Source organism: Chanos chanos, chromosome 10 (assembly GCF_902362185.1).
Source record: "Chanos chanos chromosome 10, fChaCha1.1, whole genome shotgun sequence".
In the NCBI taxonomy this organism is placed as follows: domain Eukaryota; kingdom Metazoa; phylum Chordata; class Actinopteri; order Gonorynchiformes; family Chanidae; genus Chanos; species Chanos chanos.
The window spans coordinates 12,362,107-12,379,984 of record NC_044504.1 but is presented as its reverse complement, the minus strand read 5'-3'; the positions used below and the strand labels follow the sequence as shown (position 1 = coordinate 12,379,984).

The 17,878-nt window shown below is 42.7% G+C and overlaps 1 protein-coding gene across 2 annotated transcripts in view; it reads right to left on the bottom strand.

The window, feature by feature from the left end:
- Positions 1-2,567: 2,567 nt before the first annotated feature.
- The window catches only part of map7b (microtubule-associated protein 7b), a 29,249-nt gene continuing 13,938 nt past the window's right edge, over positions 2,568-17,878 (bottom strand). The window contains exons 2-20 of one of the 2 annotated variants that reach the window (XM_030786142.1): positions 17,415-17,540; positions 17,027-17,101; positions 15,334-15,497; positions 14,712-14,826; positions 13,568-13,669; positions 12,310-12,420; positions 11,295-11,399; positions 10,235-10,351; positions 8,129-8,310; positions 7,210-7,352; positions 6,828-7,081; positions 6,539-6,689; positions 6,129-6,297; positions 5,766-5,870; positions 5,536-5,577; positions 5,364-5,418; positions 4,916-5,060; positions 3,613-3,845; positions 2,568-3,228 (exon numbers count right to left, since the gene is read on the bottom strand). In XM_030786142.1, coding sequence (XP_030642002.1) covers positions 3,218-3,228; positions 3,613-3,845; positions 4,916-5,060; positions 5,364-5,418; positions 5,536-5,577; positions 5,766-5,870; positions 6,129-6,297; positions 6,539-6,689; positions 6,828-7,081; positions 7,210-7,352; positions 8,129-8,310; positions 10,235-10,351; positions 11,295-11,399; positions 12,310-12,420; positions 13,568-13,669; positions 14,712-14,826; positions 15,334-15,497; positions 17,027-17,101; positions 17,415-17,540 — 2,405 coding nt within the window. In that variant the 3' untranslated portion in view covers positions 2,568-3,217. Of the gene's footprint in view, positions 3,229-3,612; positions 3,846-4,915; positions 5,061-5,363; positions 5,419-5,526; positions 5,578-5,765; positions 5,871-6,128; positions 6,298-6,538; positions 6,693-6,827; positions 7,082-7,209; positions 7,353-8,128; positions 8,311-10,234; positions 10,355-11,294; positions 11,400-12,309; positions 12,421-13,567; positions 13,670-14,711; positions 14,827-15,333; positions 15,498-17,026; positions 17,102-17,414; positions 17,541-17,878 lie in introns of both variants that reach the window. The other variant, XM_030786143.1, reaches the window with a different exon arrangement.

The following is a 17,878-nucleotide window of genomic DNA, read 5'->3' as shown; positions in this document are numbered from 1 at the left end:
TAATTTGAAATGGGAAACCTGAAAATATTTTCTTAGGTGAAAATACTAAAATAACCCTTAGTATTCTAACTGAACCCATGAGCAAATGAAGCCAAAATGCACCCTTTTTGACAGCTGAAGTCACTTCAACCATATGGTTTGCTGTGTCATTATCAATTAACATAACCTTTCCGAGACGCAAGCCAGATGAGTCAAACAGAGGAGAGGATCCAGCTGGATACTATATATGGACTCACAGGTGTGTTTCCACATGTGATAAGGACTGTCACGTCTTCCTCTGTTGTCCCAGTTTCCAGGATTTTTTTTCTTTTAAAGCTTTCACCTTTTTTGTTTACATATGTCTTTTTTTTATACTGCCAAAACACTTTCACCTTGTTTTGGTTCAGTCACATCATTATGTTTGAGAGACACTGCTGCCTAGCACAGTGAAAATCCCCATTTTATCACTGGTCACGGATCACGATGGGAACATATTAGAAAAAAGCACACCATTAAAACTCTATTTCAAAGCCACAATATTCACATCAATGAAATAGAAAAAAGAACATCAAGAAGAAAGAGGGGAAAAATACCAGTACAATATTGTCTTTTTTTTTTCCAAACAAAAGTTTATTGTATTTGATATTTTTTTTACAAGCTATACAGATTGTCTGGTCAGAAACAAAATAATTTCAGTAGTGGCTCTGTTTAAAGAGTTTCTATGGAGACAAGAAGGGGCTGGGGGATCAGGAGAACACAAAGCTGAGTTGTTGGTTTTTCTTTTTTTTTTTTTCTGGAACCCAGACTTTTCTGTATATAGAACTATATCTATAGAAAACTGCCCCCAAAGTTCATCCAAACCCTCACCCTTACAGGCAATACAATTTTAAGTTGTGCTTGTCTGAGCCCCCACTTTCAGTGTTTTTTTCAAAGCTTCTTAATCAAATTTTTATTAAAATATACAACTTTTAACCTTTTACATGTATATATTTATTTATTGTTTATTTAATGGAATATTTATATCTTAAATTTACATATGTTCTCTGCATACAGTAAAGCCCTGCATTAATGCTTTGTTTTTGCATGATATCTCGTCTCCACAGTGACAGCAATACAGCCGACTTTGGCTGACGATTGCAGCATATAAGCGGTACGAAGCAAGTTCTGAAATAGACTCAAACAGTACATTGTCTTTACTGACTGCACTAGTAAACTAGCTAGAGTGTAATGTTCACAGTAGGTTATGTGTACAGTTACACTAGCTAGAATCCACTAGCTGTAGACACAGTGCATTAGTGCCCAAGCTAGAATGCCAGCCATAAATACAGTATACTAGCACAGTTGATGGAGCACACTAGATGTAGACAGTGTGTGGGCACACTAATTAGTACACACTAGCTGTAGACAGTGTACTAGTACACTACTTAGCACACATTAGCTGTAGACAGTGTACTAGTACACTACTTAGCGTACGCTAGCTGTTGCCAGCGTACTGGTGAACTAGTTAGTGTACTCTAGCTGTAGATAGAGAGCATTAGATAGAGTACACTAACCACAGACAGTGTGTTAGTATACCAGTTAGCTCTAGTTAGACTGCATCAGCTAGAGTACTGCAGTTTGACAGTGCACTAGTATACAAGCTAGAGAACACTACCTGTAAGTAGAGTACTCATGTATACTAGGCTAGCTGTGGGTAGTTCACTACTATACAAAAGAGAGCACACCGCCTGGAGAGAGCACCAGCTGGAGTAGTTCTGCTGGAGACAAAGTACATTTGTGCATTAGTAAGACTAACACTTCTAGACAAAGTATACCATTACACTACAATAGGATGCTCTTACTGTAGACAGAATGCACTTGTTAACCAGCCAGAGACAATGTCCTAGTGCACAAGGTACACTACAGTAGCTAGTGCTCCCTTCATGCCTGAACCACCCAGTGACTCAAAAACCTGAGCACACAGAGGTAATGTGAGCCTCTGAGGGAACAGAGTAAGAAATATATGTGAGATGGCTTTGAGTGTGTGAAATGCATCGGCCAAAGCAAAGCTTCAAGAAGTATACTGCATTTGCATTGTGAAGTATCTAAATGCAGCTGCGATAAAAAGGACAATTTGATTATCAAATTATGTTTTGATCATCACCAAGTGGTAAAGGCAAGAAAAGTCTTTAAGTGGGGAAAGGTAGATTTTCTGTCCTCTTAGATCTTAATGAGGACAGTTAACAAAAATTACAACAAGATCTTCAAAGTCATTTCATGGTTTTGATAAGGCAAAGGAAGAAGTTATTAGGTAGCAGCATTTTTAAATTTCATCAGATTCTTTCAGTGTTAAGTCCATAACATGTGGATCTATTGGATTTTGGTCAGTGTTGTTGATTTTTGTATTGACTAGAGTCTATATGCATCTTCCACTCATTCACACATGTCTCTGGGGTACAAAGACTGTAAAGATACCTCCAGCTAAGTGGCCTGATGAAAGATGTCAATCATCATACACTGTATGAAATGGGTGGGATCTTTGGGTTCTCAAGACCAATGAGATGTCAATCCCATCACCATAGCAACATTAGCAGAAGAGGAAAAGTTCTGCTAAAATTGATCTTTACAAAAAAAAAAAAAAAATCATTAATTCATATTGATACAGTAATTTAACCAAGTAGCTGTAATAGACATGCCATTCTTGGTATAATGAGGAGAAAACTTCATTTTTTTTTTAAACCTAATTATTATAATGTTCATAAAAACATAATGCTGACATAGTCTCTGGTTAGCCTTCATTGGATGCCATCACAAGAGCAACGCGGAATTCTTCAAGTATTACATCAGACTTCACAGCTGAATTGATTATTAGTCACAACTAATGAAAAAACCCTACGGCCACTGGAGCAGGATAAAGGATTGGAGCTGGTCTCGCTTGTCTCTGAGCATTCTACTGGAGTTTAGGGGGAGCTCAAACACAAGCAAGTGCCTGAATAATGAAACATCTCTCCTGGTTTCCAGGACAGGGAAGAAAATCTGTAATAAATTATAAACTTTTTTTTTTTTACTTAACCAGAAAATATGTTATCAGGTGTTTTTCAAAAGTCTTAGTTTCTGGGAAATGCCACATTGTTCCTTCAAAGGGCAGAAATATGTGAGGAAAATGATGCAGCTTCACAGCTTGGCTGTCAGGTGTTAGAAGCTCTCTCCAACTCTGGTTCTCTCTCAGCAGGTCTTTCCCTCCTTCTTGTGCCAGATTTCAAACAGCATCTGCAACAAGTAGGAGGAGCATAACAATCAAAGCTGGAATGACACAGTACCAGTTTTCATTCTTACTATTCCTAAACTGTTAAGAAGGTAAAACCTGATCATCTTTTTCTCAGGATGTGACACTAATATCAGAGCTGAGTGAGTAGGGGACTAATAAGAACCAATTACAGTATAACCCAAAAGATAGTCTTCCAGAGGAGACCAAAAATGAGATGGGGGGGGGGGGGAGAAGAGGTGAAAATGGAGAAAGAGTCATTGTAGAGCTCAGAGGAGTCCCACAGAAAGAAAGACACAAGAATAAAATCACATTAACATGAAAAATGAAACAAACAGAGGACGTGACAAAGACGGGCTGATGAAGATGACGATGAAGGTCCGTCGTACCTGTTTGTTGTGGCTGGCTCTCATCCAGCTGACTCAGAGTGTGTGTGCTGCAGTTCTCTCTGAAGGCAAGGATGGGAACTCTCGCTTCCTCTTGCCCGCCTTCCTCGTCCTCCTCCTCGCCGTCGCCCTCCTGCCGGGACAGTTTGGTCGCCATAGGAACCTCAATTATCTCCTCGAACGGCTCAGTCAATGTAACAACACCATTCTCATGGAGCTGGGAATCTGAGGGAGTTCTGAGATAGAAAGAGAAAGAGAGAGAGAGAGAGAGAGAAACTTTTATCAGTCCTCAAACAACCACATTCTTTGTATCCAGCCATCCCTTTATCACAATACATAAAAGGAATACACAATACATTTCATTACATAAGAGGAAATAAAACAGGTTGTGGAGAGTGTGTGTAAAGTCCAAAAGTGCTGTAAACTATGTTTTGTCCACTATGGGAATGGCTAAGCAAAGGGACGCAGAATCCTGCCAGGCTGTCATTCATTACATGGAATCTGGCTTCCACAGGCCACAGTCCAGCAGGTCTAATCAGTAATCTGTCTCTGATTGTCCCTCACTGGTCAAAGGAACTGCACTGGTCTTACACAAGCACATCTTTCTTTCACTCCTGGAGCAACCTACCATGAGGTGTTTTTAGCTTTTTAGTTTTACGAACATCTGACTTGTTAGAACTTTTATATTTACAAATACAACACAAGCATATAGGACAGATCCAAATATCTTCTTCTCATGTCCCAGCTCCTTCACGCTCTAACGCACAAATCAGCATATAATAAGGGATTACAGCAGTGCAGCTTAAAGTGTAGTATTCATGAAGTAACCATAATTCATTAACTAAGGATGACTTTCTTGTCTCCAATCCAATCTCCATTTCTCTTCCACAGTGGACCACAAGAGACAAAAATTTGACGGGTTGATAATTCAGAAAAGTCTGAAGTGAGAGGTTTCAAAGATCTGTTTTTTTCCCCCCTGAATTTTACACAAGCAATTTCAAAGACACAGGGCTTGAGATTGGAACCGGGCTGTAACTCTTTGTGAAAAAACACTTTCCATGAAGAAACACTGCACACAGTCTACCTCTAGTATGATGTGAATAATCTGGAGCTTTATTTGACTGTCTGGACAGCGTGTGAGGAAGCTCAGCATTGCCCACTGAAGTTGTAACACGAACAAATTGGAACCTCAGTGTTAGGGTGCAGTGTAATTTACTGCTTCATGTGTTCACATTTTCTTAACATGTTCCTGTTTCTCCTCAGCTGAGTTTGACAAGCATAGGCTTCTTTTTACTGCAGTGCTCACCTCTGTCCAGCAGGGGTCAGTGCAGGAGAGCTGAGACTGGGAACTGTGTGCCCATTGCTACCAGTCTTGTCAGATTCAGTGGTCACCTGAACACTCTGTGCTTCTGACACACTCACTGAGGGTCCAGTGGAGTTAGAGCCCAATGCTACAGAGAGAGAGAGAGAGAGAGAGAGAGAGAGCGAGAGAGAGAGAGAGAGACAGACAGACAGACAGAGAGCACAGCAGTTTTTACAGTGCACATATACACATTGACCTGTGCACACACCTTCATAATCAAGAATGACAAGAGGGTCATAGAACAGAGTGAAAATGAAAGAGAAACTGTCTGTTTTGGAGCAAACAGGCTGCCTGTTTTGTTCACAAGCCTGGTGAGACTGAGAGCTGTGTGACATGCTTGTGTGTGTGCAGTTGGTTTGGTACATTCACGAAACTGCCTAATCTCTGTTACCTGTGCTCTCTGGTTTCTGCTGAGGTAAGTCTCCATTCCTCTGAGGTGTAGTTTTCTGTCAATGTGGAGCAGAGAGATACTGAGTGGAGCCTTTTATTAGAGAGAGAGAGAGAGAGAGAGAGAGAGAGAGAGAGAGAGGGGAGTATATTTTTCTGTGTGTTACCTTCTCTACAGGTTCTGAGCGGCGTGTGCGTTTCATGATCTCTTCCAGTCGCTGTGAAGGAAAAATGCATTTAAAAAACATTATGCATTTAAACAAGTGTTTAAAAGCACCAGCATGATCAGTTGTTCCCATCACTACCATCTCAGGAACATGAACAAAATGCTCTATGCTCCACTATGTGAATGAACAGGGCTGGTTTGATGTGGGTGGGAGGGGCTAATGGAGCATGATGACAGTACCTTCTTCCTCTCCAGCCGCTCGGCCTCCTCCTTCTGAAAGTGTCTCTCTCTCTCCTGTCGTATTCGCTCAGCTTCCTCTCTCAGACGAGCCTCCTCCTCCTCTTTCTGAACACATACACACATACATACATCACTACATGTAATACATGTGGGGAGATTTCTATGCAAATCAATCTATGAAGAGTTTATGAAAGTATAAGAGCATGTTTGTTCTGTCAGATGTGTGTGTGTGTTTGTGAGCTTTTTGCTGTAGATAATGATTTGCGAGAGACGATAATAAAAGGCTTTTGCATGCGAGTCTGACTTCCAGTTGCAGACATGTTCATTTGACTGAGTGTATGTTCGTGTGTGTTCCTCTCTCACTTGTTTCTGTAGACGCTCTGCCTCTTCTCTCTCTCTCTGTGCTCTCTCTTCCTCCACTCTCCTATCCTCTTCCTCCTTCCTCCTCTTCTCTTCTGCTTGACGTTGAGCCTCCTCTTCTCTCCTGGCTCGCTCCTCAGCTTTCCTGCGGGCCATCTCCTCCCTGCTACGCCTGTGCATACACACACAGTTTATGTACATCATATCATCCCAAACTGTACTATTACAACTCTGTGTACACACACACACACACACACAGTGTTTATGTACAGTCATATCAGCCCAAATTTTACTATTACAGCTTTGTACACACACACACACACACACACAGAGAGTTTATGTACATTCATATCATCCAATATTTTACTATTACAATCCTGTACATACACGCACGCACACACACACACACACACCTCTCTGCCTCCTCCTGTTGTCTTCTCTCCTGTTCCTCTCTCTCTCTCTGTTCCCTGGCCTGCCGGCGTTTTTCAGCCAGGATCCGGGATGCTTCCTCTGGGTCAGTTGTTCCAGCAGAGGGTCTAGCCGCAGGAGGACTTACCACAGACTCTGCTGAGAGAGAGTGAGAGATGGATCAACAGATATTCTGCAGGATCTGCTTCCTTTGTATACTTTTTAAATGTACAGAAATGATTTAAGAATGACGTATAGAATGGTGTGGGGTAAGACAGTGTATGTGTTACTGACCATTGGTTGGCTCTGCTTTGGGTGTGGGCGGGCCTTCCTGCACAGATTTGCTAGGGGTGGAACTTTGCTCTGCCTCCTCTGTTTTTGACCCCTCCCCTTCTGGGGTTTCTCTCGGACTCTCTGGCACCGCCCTGCTGGGCCGGAGGTTGCCCGGTGACAGAGATGGGTTGCTAGGAGATAGAGGGAGCAGGGGTGGGGGCGGAGACTTCGCATGTTTAGGTGTTGGGGGTCTCTGAGAGGTTTTAGCCGTTGCCCTGAAAGTGAAGCGAAAAGTTTATAAAAAAAAAAAGACAGAAACTTTAATTTTCTCAACACCGTTATCGGCCAATATTTCTGTTGTTCTGAGCATATGTGTGTGTGTGTGTATGTGCATTTGATTTACCTGACAGGTGATGGTGCAGTGGTCCTCTTCTGCTGGTTGCTTGGTGAACGGGCTCTCTTGGGTACAAGGGAAATGGGGGTGGGTGTGGGGTAAGACAGATTACTCCAGGACTTGCGCACATAGTCCTTATCCTTCCTATCTACCTATAGTCAGAGAAAGACAGACAATGTTACACACATACAAGCCCGTGCGTGCGCGCACACACACACACTGACACACACACACACACTGACACACACATACACGCCTGTTTATCTTACCAATCAACGTGGTTTTTTTTTTTATTATGGTAAGAAATCCTCCATTCACTGCACTTCATGAGACACTTGCACTGACTGATGCCTCAGAGCCTTTCTCAATCCACAACCAGGGAAGCACAGTCCAAAAGCTATGCACACTCCCACACCATTGCTCAGACATGGCTGATACCTCTGTAGAGTGTTTTAAGTTGAGCTGCGTCTGTGTAAGCCCAGTGTAGACTCAGCTATGTGTCTTTAAAAGTATCATCCACTTTGACAGTCAAGTTTGTTGTCTGGAGGCAAATGTTTTGACAGAAGCAGACCAGATACTGGAATGACACACAATATCCTAGAAAGAGCAACAACGCACTAAAACTAAACACACACACAAATGCACGCACAGTGTGTAGGTGTTTATCTAGTGTCCATTCATACATCCCAAATCTCTGCAGAGAGAGAATAAGGGCTGTTTTAAGAGCAGAGACAAAAAACTACCTGGCCCCCAACTAGCTGTCATGTTTTCTCATTCAGTATCACAGACTGAAACAAATAGCTAATGGTGAAACTTGGAACAAACCTACAGCTGAAGTGAAATGTCATGAGCAGTAGGAATAGAGGGTGTATGTGTGATTAAAACTCCTCAGTGCTGGAATTACAGTCATAGGGAAGACTTTTCTTACCGGTATATTTTGTGTGGTCTTTCTTCTGGGTGTGGCATCTGGACCAATGTACCCTGCCCTTATTGGGCACTCGAGGCTGAGGCCTGCCCTGATTGGTCGTTCTGCACTGCGGGACTGCAGGGACTTGAAGGACATTGAGGTCCCTGGGTGACAGGAGGCTGAGCGAGGACAAATGGGGGTCACTGTAGCAGGGTCAAAGGTTAACCAGCCCAACCAGGCCGTGAACGAAAGATTTAGTCATTAAAAAACAAAGGGGAAGGAGAGTTCAGGCCGGAGAGGGGTAGACGAGGAAAGGAGTGAGACAAAAGAAAATGAAAAAATGTGAGGAGAAGAAAAAAAACAGAAAAAGAGAGAGAGAGTGTTAGCATCTACCGAGAGGTGCGAAAGGGACAGGGACACTGCAGTCATCACTGAGGGGGAGGGGCTACCATTACCGTAGCAACAGACAACTCAGTGGGCAGGGCCAAGTTCTTGATCCAGTGGCATTCTGCTCTCTTAACTCAGAAGCATTCTGGAAGCAGAACACTGAGCACATTAGCAGCAGGGCTTCCAACTCAGACATGTCTGGAGTGACAAATGAGGAATTCAAGCTTCATTATTAAAAAAAAAAAGAAAATTCTTGCCAACTAACTTTCATGACTCACTAGATACACAGGACTTCCCTGTTTTGCACAACACATACCTACAAACATCACATCAACATAAAGTGTAAATTCATGGTGAAACCTCAATACCACTGCTATTGACACACTTATGTGTGTTCCTGCTTATCATTCTGTGTGTGTGCATTTTAAAAGCTGATGATAATGCAAACAAAAACAATTAGCACGGCTCATACACAAGAAAGATACTATGTGTGATTTTGTAGATAAGCTTGATTGGACTTCTTGTTGTTTGAATTATTCTAGCTTCTTTCTTACTGTTCAGCACAGACACTTAAGAAAACCATGCGGGTTTGTAAAAACAGTCAGTTGGTTTTGAAAAAAAGCTTGTGAACCTGTCCATACAAAGCATTCCCATGAATCTGACTCCAGCCTGGTGAAAAAGTCTGGCAGCCCTGCTGTAGACTGATAAAGGGGGGGGGATTTCGGTAAAAAAACTGAATCAGTGATGACCGAGTTCCACACATTTGCAACTGCTGCTCTTCACTGTTACATTAGTCATGACATTCAGTGATAGAGTGGTGGGCTTAGCAAAACTAGAGCATGAGCATGCAAAGAATAGAAACACACACATATATATACACACACACACGCACACACAAAGACCAAAAAATAGAGAGTGCCAAAAGAACCAAAGATATAATAACCGTGTTACCTTCCAAGACTGTAAAACATATGTACACATGGACACGCGCACACACACACAAACACACATATTCTCTGTGGCTGTGGGAACTCTAAATGATACAGACACACAGATAAATGCAAGAGAAGGTTGGCAGTAAGCATGCATGGTTCTGACTGATGTGACAATGTGTCCTGGCAACTAGACTGTTTCCCTGAAAGAGTCTTTTTGTTTGACAGAGAAATGACTGCCTCACACGACCTATTTCTACTGCCAGTCCCCACTCTCTCTCTTCACACACACACACACACACACTCACACACACACATACATACACACACTAACTCACTCACTCTCTCTCTCTCTCTCTTATCATCCTCCCCTTTCTAACTCAGCCACTTTGATTTAGTCAGTCTCTAACACCTTCTGCCAACCAGTCTGACTTAAAGCATCTCCCCTTTGTCTAAAACACTGTGGCCATACAGCCTGGACACACACACACAAATACATAAACACACAAACACACACCGTGGATTGTGCTGTGGATTTAATGTTGAGCGTAATAAGGAGATTAGACACTCTGTAGAGATCAGTCATTCAGAGAGACTTCATGCTCTATATAATCAAGTCAGACAGACAGCTCAGGGCTCACGGCTGATGCATAGATTAAGTTAATGTATGAGGAGCTTTATAGATTAATCTGCCAAGGTGACAGCTTAACCCTTTATGATTTTATGACTCCTTTATGGCCATGGTAATATGAAAGACAGAAGGAGAGCAGGATAAGAATTCTCTCTCCGTGTGTGTGTGTGTGTGTACCTGTGTCTGCAGACAGTGACGCTGCACTGCGGCTCCGTGCCAGGTAAGAATGGGTTGGTGTCTGGAGACGGTTGACCATAGTATTCTCCCACGGTGTCAGTGGCATGCGACGTGTACCTCCTGGAACACACACACACACACACACACACACACACACAGTTTCATTTGTACTATTTGGCAAATCTGAACTGAACAGATAACATTTGTTTAGTTAGATGCATTCTGCAAGCATCAGCCGTTACAGAAACAAACAAGCGCACACACACACACACATAAACATCCAGGGAAGTGGCGTGGGGCGCTGGGGGTTAGGGGTGCCAGCCAAGGCTCAGTTGCTTAAGAATGAGAATTCCACACATAAGCAGTTCCAGACTCCACCCACATCTCCTGAGTGGGTGGGGCCAGGCGACACATGCACTGAAGGGAATGCTTTGTAACAGCACAGTGTTACCATAGCAATAATAAACATTAGAATAACAATTATCATCCACTGTTTGGCATGGAGCAGCATGCATAATTAAGGCCAAATGAAAAGAGATGTGACAAACGCGTACAGCCACGTTTAACCGAACGTTGGGACACACACTGCATTGCAGGCACAGATAAAACTGAACAAACCAGACTGGAAACCGGTGGATCACAAAAGCTGCTCCAATCCAGCAGAACCACCCCTGAATCCGCTGATCAGTCACAAAGAGATTCTAAATATTCATTTTAGGGCTATTCATTTAAGACCGACATCTTTCAACAGCTGGAGTTGCCTAACTAAAATACCTAGATAAATTCAGGAGTGCAAGCCTGGTTTAAAATGGTTTAACAGACAAAACAGACCAGTGGGAGTACTGGACAATTATGATTTGACAGCAGGTTTTCTGGACAGTTACTGGAGAAACTTGACTTTGTGAGGTCTCCTGAAGGACAACTAACTATTCTGAATAATAACTTTAATCTATTAAAAAAAAAAAACATAAGAAAGAAAAGACAGTTTCCAGTCAGTTCTCCACTGTGCTGAGCATTAAAGGAGAGAAATCCAAGCGGCTATGGTACGTCACAGCTCCACCTGCAGCTTTGTCCCGGTTGGCTCTGTCTCGGCCGCTTTTGGACTTGGACAGAGCTTTGTTTATCAGTGAAGAGGAAGAAGAAAGCGATGTCCGTTTCTGTAAGGCTTGGACCAACACACACACACATACACACAAACGCAATCACGCTTACGTCAAAACACACATGGAGTATTAACCATTCTGATAGCACTGACAACAACTAAGCAAAGTTAAGCCACATTTGATCCTTACAATCACAAATTTCATTCATGAGGTGATTACTGATTACACATGCAAAGTATTGCAAATTCAGTTATTCTACACAACTACTTAATGACCTATATAAATGGATTCATTATCAAAGTAGATTCAGTGAAGGACAGGACGGATAACTGATACATACCAAAGACTTAAAACTATCAGGATACACCCTTCTATTTACTTTGTCTCTGGGCGTGTGTGTGTGTGTGTGTGTGTGCACTGCCCTTGTGTACACTGTCTGTTACACTGTGTCTGTGTGTCCTAAGATCACAAACCCAGGACAAGAAATATGACAGCTGGTAAAAAACACATAGGTACATGAAAGACAATACAGTGGTGTGGCCACAGAAGGACAGACTTCTCTGAGTGTGTTTCCGTCTATCTAGTGAGTTTAACAGCAGGGTTAAAGAGGACAGCTGTTTGGCTATAATTGGATGTGTGTGTGTGTGTGTGTTTGTGTGTGCGTGCGTGTGTGTGTCTGTGTGTGTATGCTGTTTTTGTGGTGTTGTACAGACCAAATGTGCCTATGAGACTATAAAGTCCTAATTAGTGGGGTCAGGAGATTGTGCAGAGATGTGCTGATAGACAGAGGTTGAAATATTTCCTTTCAAAGAGATATTCTTGTTCTTGTTTTTTTGTTTTTTTTTTAAGTGTCAAAATATTTCTTTGATCATGTTTAGGGTATTTATTTTGAAGCACAATACAATATGGAAATTAACGGGAAATCTCTGCCAATACATAAAAACAAATGCGTGTGTGTGTGAGTGTGTTTACCTCTGTCTGGTGAGTTTAACAGTGTGGCTGAGGAGGATGACAGGCGTTTGGTTATAACAGGATCTGTGTGTTTGGACAGGTTCATGGTGGAGACTGACCTTCTGTCCACATCTACAAACACGCAGAGACAGAAAAAATCAAATGACCAAACATCCCAACAGAATGAACAAGGGGAGCAAAAAAAAAAGAAGAAGAAGAAGAGGAGGAAGAAGATGGGGAGGGGTGTTGAGGGGGCACTGATAAAGAGTTCTGTATGTGGCCGCATATCTAATGGTTCTGCTACTCTAGGCTATGCCATGAGTTAGTATAAATGCTAGTGTTAGCTCTTTGAAGTAGCGTGCTAGTATTTTTACACTACTGTTAGTAAAAGTAACCATCACTCCATACCACGCACAGACATACAAAACCCATCTCTAACTGCCATAGACAGTCTCTCTTTCAATATGATATCTGTTTATCTTCAGCCCTTAAATGTAGCAGCAGATTGTCTGTGATTTCTGGGTGAGACAGATCTCAGAAGCAGCAGTGCTGATTTCTGATGCTTCAGTGACACGTAACTGTCACTCGTTAAGTCATTTGTAGACAGGTATGGACTGAGTGAAAGGGTCAGACCGTGACGTTAGCCTTCCGCACTGAGGGATGTCAGCGAACACTTCACAGCTCTATTCATAAACGAATAACACAACTGACTTATCTTGGGGGGGGGGGGGGGGGGTGGGGGAAGAAAAAAGTATAGACTTAATCCAATTTGGGTTACTGTAAAATAAAACAGAAGGTTTTGTTGTAGTAGCCATATTTTACAACACCTGCCTTGAGTAATTAAAAAAGGCTTGTCAATTTTTTGGTCCCCAAAATACACTGATGTTTGTAGAAGAACAGGGCTGCTTCCTCTCCCCAAGTACGGATTTGGGCCTCGTCCACCTCAGAGCTTTGGTGTTTTTCTCTAGCATACTGTGCTAAGTTACATAACGCCAACCATCGACTGCTGGACATTTTTTCATTAGCACAGAAAAGCTAGGCCTGCTCTCCAGTCTCTGTCCCCTACATCATACATTTACAACTAACAGTTAAAAATCCTACAAGTTAACCATGCTAAGCAACGGACCCTACAACTCCCGACCACTGAAGACTATTTCTAACTCTACACAAAGGCTACAAGATCAACACAGATGCTTGTTTTCTAGGACAAGTTCTTTTAGCTAGGTTTAAGCTACTGTGTGTCATATGCCCACGGCTCTAATCTGTACAGTGTATTCACATGTAGAACGCTGGCCGTAGCGGCGAGCCAGGCTGAAAGCACCATGGTAACGCTCTAGCCCTGCTAGGTCCAAAGGGAAGAGCAGAGCAGACTCAAACAAACCTGAAAAAGAGAGAGAGAGAGAGGGAGAGAGAGAGAGAGAGACAGAGAGAGAACAAAGGGAAAGGACAGTCCAAGCAGAGCCCTGAGTCAGCAGATGTATGAGGGGCTGACAGGGAGCAGTATACGTCACTCACACACACATGCAGACACAAACGACAGCGTGCACACACACATGCACACACAGGCTCTCATACACACACACACACACACACACACAGGCTCTCTCTCTCTCACACACAAGCGCACACACACACAGGCTCTCTCTCTCACACACACAAGCGCACACACACACAGGCTCTCTCTCTCACACACACAAGTGCACACACACACAGGCTCTCTCTCTCTCACACACAAGCGTGCACGCACACACACACACACACAGATGAACACAAATATATGGGTTTTATGCAATAATGGCAGTGTTGGAGTCCTTTTTCTACCTGCATGTATGCATGTGTGTGTGTTTACAACCATATGGGATTGTTACAGTCAGTTTATATAACTGTATTTACCACTGTGTGTATGTGTGTGCCGCCAAGGCTTGTTTATCTGTATTTAACACTGTTGTGTGAGGTGTGTGTTTGCGTGTGTTGAACTCTGAGTGTGTAGCAGTAGGTTTATATGTCTGTATTTACCACTGTTGTGTGTGTGCGTGTATTACCATATGGTTTGTATATCTGTATTTATCACTGTTGTGTGTGTGTGTGTGTGTTTGTGTGTGTGTGTTTCACCATATGGTTTGTATAGCTGTATTTACTACTGTTATGTGAGCTGTGTGCATGTGTAGCTGTGTGCACGTGTGCGTGTGTATGTGTGTGTATAACCATATAGTTTGCATATCTGTATTTACCACTGTTATGGGAGGTGTGTGTGTGTGTGTGTGTGTGTGTAACCATATGGTTTCTATATCTGTACTACCACTGTTGTGTAAGATGTGTGTGGTGTGTGTGTGTATAAACATATTGTTTGTACATCTGTATTTACTATTGTTGCGTGTGTGTGCGTGCGTCTGTCTGTAACCATATGGTTTGTCTGTATTTACCACTGTTGTGGGAGGTGCTGCTGGTCAGAGTTCCTCCCCAACTCCAACGATTTGTCTTCGGTCGAACTCTCTGACTTCTCTCCATGGTCCTACGCAGAACTGCCTCATAACGGGCCTAGTACATGTACATACACACACACACACACAAGCACACACACATTACAACAAGTGTAAACACAACACTAATAGCCGGAGCACGCTCAAACACCCAGTGATCAAACTGTCCTGTTACTCTGTGTACCAAATCCAGGCCTGGGTTCCCACTTTGACTTTGTGTTCTTACCCAGCACTAACAGAGTTGACTCAGTCATTCACAAATCAACAAAGCCTTGATCACACAAATTAGGTCTGACTGAGCAGTGCTAGATCAATAATTACTAGACATGAAGGCTGCCAAGAATGGATTTAAGAAACACCATAATGTCTTGTCAGGTAAATATGTGGAAAAAGCCAAATTCCACGTTAAACAGCAGGTTCAGAGACACACAGGTAAGACAATGCAGGGTGTGTCTATCTGTGTGTGTGTGTGTCATCTAATGAGTCATTCCATTAGGGTAACAGTTATTTGTTTTAAAGACTTTTGTTTTGGATTGTGAATTATGATGACATCTCAACATCACACCTTTTCCTCCTCTAGCTTCTGCCGCCGTTTCTCCTCCACGGCCGCACGTCTCCTCTCCTCCCTCATCCTTTGTTCCTCCAGTTTCCTCCTCCTTTCCTCCAGGTGTTTCTCATAGTACTGCCGGGCTCTCTCCTCCCGCTCCAGCCACTGAGCCTCACGTGCAGCTACACACACACACACACACACACACACATAAATAAATAAACAAATAAACAAACAAACAAACACACATGCATCATTATGGAAAGGTAGTGTGACTTGACTGTCCACACCTGACTTAAGTCACTTTACCAACAATAAAACAGACTAAGAGCTTGACTTGACGTTTTTACATGATAAAGTGACATTACCAAGCAGCTAGCATTAGCTAGCCATCTGTTTCTGTGAGCACTGGAAATGGGTCTTAAGTAATACACCGTTTGTTTCAGGGACGAGGTGACAGTAATAATTTGAGTAAAAAGGTTATATGCACACCACTCACAGGTAGGGGGCATGCGCAAACACGCAAACACACACACACACACACACACACACACACACACACACACACATACACATACACATCAGCGATGCCACAAAAGGTTCTTGACAGTTATTTTAAGTTTAATATAGACTATGAGTCATCTGGACCGTTTTGCATGTATTTACCATATCGTAAAGCAGTTTATTACATTCACTTTGCCATATCATCGATGATCATAAACAGTATGTTCATCCAATCTTCAGCTCATGTTCACGGCTGAATGGATAATTAGGGTGTGCACCAACCCTTACAGCTGTTTATAATGACAACATATTACCTTCAGCACCCAAACGCAGGCACACGGCATACCTTACAATCAACTGCACAAACATTCACCTTCGCATGTGTGTTTCTCAGTTTGGCTCTTGATAATTAGCTACAGAGTTGAATAATATCTAAATATGAGAATATGTAAAATCTAAATATGTGAAGACCAATGGGCCCAGAGGAGTGGAACAGAGAAAAATTTGACCTATAATAAATAATCATGGCATTCAATGGTGTTCTTTCTGTGTAACACCAGAACACTCCCCAAGGGAAACCACAGACCACAGGAAACCTGCATTGTGCTTATGAGACCACTCTTGGTCCAGTGGCAAAGTTCAGTTACAACATACAAACGTTTGCAGGCATGGACACACAACTTATTCAGTATAGGATGGGATACAACACAACTTAAAAAAAAATAGAGTCAAAAATCCCTTTATCAGAGCCACTTAAGTTTATAACCCACTCTGTATTACATAACCTGGATGTCATGGCAACGCTCATGGAACGGAGAGTGCCTCTCCACGGCAACCTGTCACATTCGCTTAGTCATGCAACAATAGAGGGGAATTGGGAGGAGGGAGGGAAAGAGAGGAGAGAGAGAGAGAGCAGCTCAACTGAAGTTTTGCAAAATAATCAGTGCTGTGAGGTGAGATTTCTTTGTGACAGAATGGCTTGGAAAAAGCTGCTGTAACCTCTGGTTACTATTTTTCTCTTGCACCCATTCACTGTACTCCACACACACAACAAAGCCTGTTCATGTCTTTTGTCTAAACTTTACTGTGTTTGTCTCTGGAATTTAATCTTTAATCATTCACTGACACATTACATCTCACCATGCTTGACATTGGTGGGATAGAAAGGAAGAGGGGATGGGATGTGTGTGTGTTTGGCCATACTTACCATTCTGTTTCTCTTTCTCCTCTCGTCTCTCTCGAGCCAACCTCTGTCTCTCATCGATCTTCAGTGCCAGGGGTTCTACACACAAACACAGACGCGCACAGAGAGAGGGAGCGAGAGAGAGAGAGAGAGAGAGAGAGAGAGAGAGAGAGAGAGAGAGAGAGAGAAAGAAACACACACTCACACAGAGACACACACACACACACACACTCTCTTGGTGAATACATATCCAATGTAACGATTAAACATCTACTAATTCACCCATGCATACAAGAAATTTAATATCTGTTCAGATGAAGTCACTGAAAGCTTCTATATCAAATCTCTGTCCCTCTCACACAATTCACACACACATACACACACACACACACAGAGTGCACTGCTGACAGACCTGCTCTGGCTGTAGTGTGTGTCTCAGTAGTACTGATGCTTGTGTTGATGGTGTTGTGTCCGGAGGCGGACGAGTCTGGTCGACTTGATGTTTTCTTCTCCTCCGTTCTCGACTGACTGTCGGAGCCTAAGGGACAGACAAGGAGTTTATACAGAAGAAAGGAGTGCCTGACTGTTTTGAAAGCAGCCTAAAACACACAGGGGTCTGGTTCAGACAAAGTCATACCGAGTGAGGAGAAAACTCACACACCAATGACATATAAAGATCCCTCAAATTAGAGTCTTCTCATGACATCTGCTCTCATATATATGGATCAATTTATAAACCATCTCTCTCTTTCTCTCTCTCTCTCACACACACACACACACACACACTCCAGGACACAAAAACACATCCAAAATACACACACATACTGCTCGCTCTCTCTCTCTCTCTCTCTCTCACATCAGTGAGTCACTGATGAA